The sequence below is a fragment of the Mandrillus leucophaeus genome, unplaced genomic scaffold (assembly GCF_000951045.1).
Source record: "Mandrillus leucophaeus isolate KB7577 unplaced genomic scaffold, Mleu.le_1.0 Scaffold24, whole genome shotgun sequence".
Taxonomy (NCBI): Eukaryota; Metazoa; Chordata; class Mammalia; order Primates; family Cercopithecidae; genus Mandrillus; species Mandrillus leucophaeus.
In genome coordinates, this window is record NW_012102476.1 from 3,167,642 (window position 1) to 3,170,984 (window position 3,343).

The window sequence follows — 3,343 nt, forward strand, 5'->3', positions numbered from 1 at the left end:
CTCGGGTTCCTCTTCCTTCCTGTTTGGGGCATCTCCTGGGAAACCGGAATTAAGTTACACTTACAAACACTTCTGCACAGACTGTCTCAGGTTATAGAATGCTTTTCACTTAAGGCAGTGCCAGAGAAGTTCTGTCCAGTGATTAACACACAGGCTTTAGAACAAGGTAAACAGGATTCAGATCTCCTGAAAGTGACTTATCTGAGCCTTGGTTCCTTATGCATCAAATTGGAATAATAACAGCTTTTCACTTAACAGCATTGCTGGATTAGCTGAGTAGATGCATGTTAAGCACTTAGTAAGTGCTCAGGAAGCAGGGGCATTTATTTATTTATTTATTTATTTATTTATTTATTTTTGAGACAGAGTCTCACTCTGTCCCCCAGGCTGGAGTGAAGTGGAAAGATCTCAGCTCACTGCAACCTCCACCTCCCAGGTTCCAGTGATTCTCCTGCCTCAGCCTCCCAAGTAGCTGGGATTACAGGAGCTCACCACCATGCCCAGCTAATTTTTGTATTTTTAGTAAAGACAGAGTTTCACCATGTTGGCCAAGCTGCACTTGAACTCCTGACCTCAGGTGATTCACCCGCCTCAGCCTCCCAAAGTGCTGGGATTACAGGCATGACCCACCGCACCTGGCCAAGCAGAGGCTATTATTAGTGTGGTTTCTCCATTTTTTGTAAGGTAAGACTCTTTTATAGATGGGGAAACATTTGCTCAAGGTCTCCACTGGGGGATGGTGAAGGGAGAAGAGCCAACTTGTCAATGACTGGGTATTTTTTCTCGTGCCACTTTGTCTCACTTGAGGAATGTGAAAGGTAGACCTGAAGGCACTTCCAATCTTGGGGAGTTTTAGTTATTCCTGAAAGAGAGAGAATGAGCTGGCCTGGCACAGTGGCTCAGGCCTTTAATCCCAGCACTTTGGGAGGCCGAGGCGGGCAGGTCACATGAGATCAGGAGTTCGAGACCACCCTGGCCAACATGGTGAAACCCCGTCTGTACTAAAAATACAAAAATTAGTCGCTCGTGGTGGCGTGTGCCTGTAATTCCAGCTACTCTGGAGGCTGAGGTGGGAGAATCATTTGAACCCAGGGGACGGAGGTTGCCATGAGCCGAGATAGCACCACTGCACTTCAGCCTGGGCTACAGAGTGAGACTCCCTCTCAAAAAAAAAAAAAAAAGAGAGAGAGAGAATGAGAGAAATCTGGAAGCACAAGCATGTTGGACTGGGCTCCCAGTCCCCACAGGACCGCTGTCCTATGTTCTGAAAACTTTGTACCAAGTCTGCCTTCTTTACTCCTCTAGTACCCAACACAGTTGAATTTCTTTAAGGATGCTGGAAGTGGGGGCCTGAAAGGAAACTCTGCTAGACAGGAAGCCTTGGAAAATCAAGTAGCGGGGGGGGACCTGGGACTATCCCTCACCTCTCCGAGCTCCTCCCAGTCTTTCCCCCTTCTCAGGATCCTGGGCGGCGGGGCTCCAAGCCTCAGTCTCCTGTTCCATCCAAGAGATGAGGGCTGGTTTGGGGCCTGGGAATCCTGGGAGAGAACAGGGATCACAGCACGGGCCTGAGAGGCCATCGTGGGGAGTTGGCATTCCCCTCCAGGCTGAGGGCACCCCCTCGGAGCTTATACTCAACCTGGACCGGGGTGCAGTGCTGCTGCCTGAATGAAGTGGATGAGGGTGAAAACACTCCCGAGGGGGTACCTGAAGCCCTGGGAACGGGAGGTGGCTGCTGGTGTTGGCGCAAGAGTACGGGGTTAGGGCTCACAGTTCTCTCAGCCCTTCCACATCATCTCCCCTGTGAACCCAGTGAAGGAGGAGGGGGCTCGGACCCGGGGCTCTCACCGAGCGCGCCCAGGTGGCCGTAGGTCTCCCGCATCACGTCCCGGTACAGAGCCCTCTGCGCGGGCCGCAGACAGCCCCACTCCTCCGGGGAGAAGTACACGGCCACGTCCGCGAAGCTCACAGCCCCGGGCTTCCTGCAACCAGGCCGGGTCTCCCCGGGCTTCCGCGCCAGGAGCGGGGCTGGGGGCGGCGCCATGGGGCCTTGCAGCCCCGATCGGCGGCCGCCAGGTCCCTGGGGCCGCCGTCTCCCCGCTCCCGGCCTCAGCTGTCGTTGTCCACAGGAAGGGCGGCCCCGCCCAGCCGTGGCGTCCGAACGCAGCCGAGGCAACCGAATTAGCAGGGACTGGCTGCTAGGGATTCGAGGATTCTGATAGGGACAAATATAATTCCTCAGTGTTTATTCACTTCATGGCCGCTTGGACATAGACACCTGGGTTAAGGGACCCGGAAGGTGCCTTCAGAAAATATGGCGACCACCTAGCTTCAATTGTCACAGGCTGCTCTTAAGGGCGCCATTCTTTGACCATATCAAATATGGAGCCTTTCTGACTTCTCTGGCCTCATCGTCCCACTTGCCCTTAAATAAACCTGCTTCGGATGCTTTTTGTGGTGGGCAAGGCGGGGTGTCTGGGAAGTAGAAGAGAGGCTTCTTGCCTTCAAGAAAGATGGACGGGCCCGAAGCTTCACTTACTCCTCTTTACCCGCAAGACGCAACGGCCGATGATTGGCGACGATCCCGGAAGAATCTGCGCAGTGATTGGCCTGGCACTGGCGGGCGTTTGAAAGGACTCCGCGGTCCTGAAGCCTCTGTTGACAGACTGGAGCGCAGCGGGGACCTCGGTATCTGCGGTGCTCAGAATTGTGTCCCCTACGGGCTCTTACCGTGCCTCCCGATGGCAGGAGCTGGAATCTGGTCCCCAGATCCCTTGGGAAGACGCGCACACCCTGGCAAACCATGTGTACATCCGCGGTAGAAGCAGGTGTGTGTTTTACAATAGGAGTTTAGCTGCGGAGTGCACCCAGCCCCTGGCATGCGCAGCTCGGCTCGCTCAGGCTCTAGACCGAAGCTGCAGGCGAAAGAACGTGCTTGGTGAGGATGGAATCGGAATGGCGAAGTTTTAAATTACATTGTAGTTGTTGCTAACATACATAAATTTATTTTTTGTTTGTTTTGAGACAGGGTCTTGTTGTGTGGCCCAGGGTGGAATGCAGCAGTGCGATCCTAGCTCGCTGCAGACTCGACCTCCCGGGCTGAAGCGATCTTCTCACCTCAGCCTCCCGAGTAGCTGGGACCACAGGCGCACACCCCATGCTTGACTAATTTTAAATTTTTAAAACAGAGACAGGGTCTTGCTATGTTGCCCAGGCTGCTTTGGAATTCCTGGCCTCAAGCAATCCTTCTGCCTCGGCCTCCCAAAGTGCTGTGATTGCAGGTATGAGCCACCGTTCTCGGCCATTTCTACTTTTTTCTTTTTCTTTTCTTTTTTTTTTTTTT

General features: G+C 53.5%; 1 protein-coding gene across 1 annotated transcript; it reads right to left on the reverse strand.

Annotated features, from left to right (window-relative positions):
* Positions 1–1,253: 1,253 nt before the first annotated feature.
* Positions 1,254–2,764, reverse strand: ZNF688 (zinc finger protein 688). The gene is made up of 3 exons (XM_011982470.1): positions 1,849–2,764; positions 1,425–1,538; positions 1,254–1,350 (listed from the first exon to the last, which is right to left on the reverse strand). The coding sequence occupies exons 1-3, from the start codon at positions 2,042–2,044 to the stop codon at positions 1,328–1,330; spliced, it is 333 nt and encodes a 110-aa protein (XP_011837860.1). The 5' UTR covers positions 2,045–2,764; the 3' UTR covers positions 1,254–1,327.
* Positions 2,765–3,343: the final 579 nt, after the last annotated feature.

What these genes read in the sequence shown, in the direction of transcription:
- ZNF688 (XM_011982470.1), bottom strand. Translation starts at nt 2,044, where the DNA reads ATGGCGCCGCCCCCAGCCCCGCTCCTGGCGCGGAAGCCCGGGGAGACC. An exon ending in CGGCCACCTGGGCGCGCTCG is followed by an intron (nt 1,539 to 1,848) that starts GTGAGAGCCCCG and finishes GTTCTCTCCCAG; the next exon opens with GATTCCCAGGCCCCAAACCA. An exon ending in ACTGGGAGGAGCTCGGAGAG is followed by an intron (nt 1,351 to 1,424) that starts GTGAGGGATAGT and finishes GTTTCCTTTCAG; the next exon opens with GCCCCCACTTCCAGCATCCT.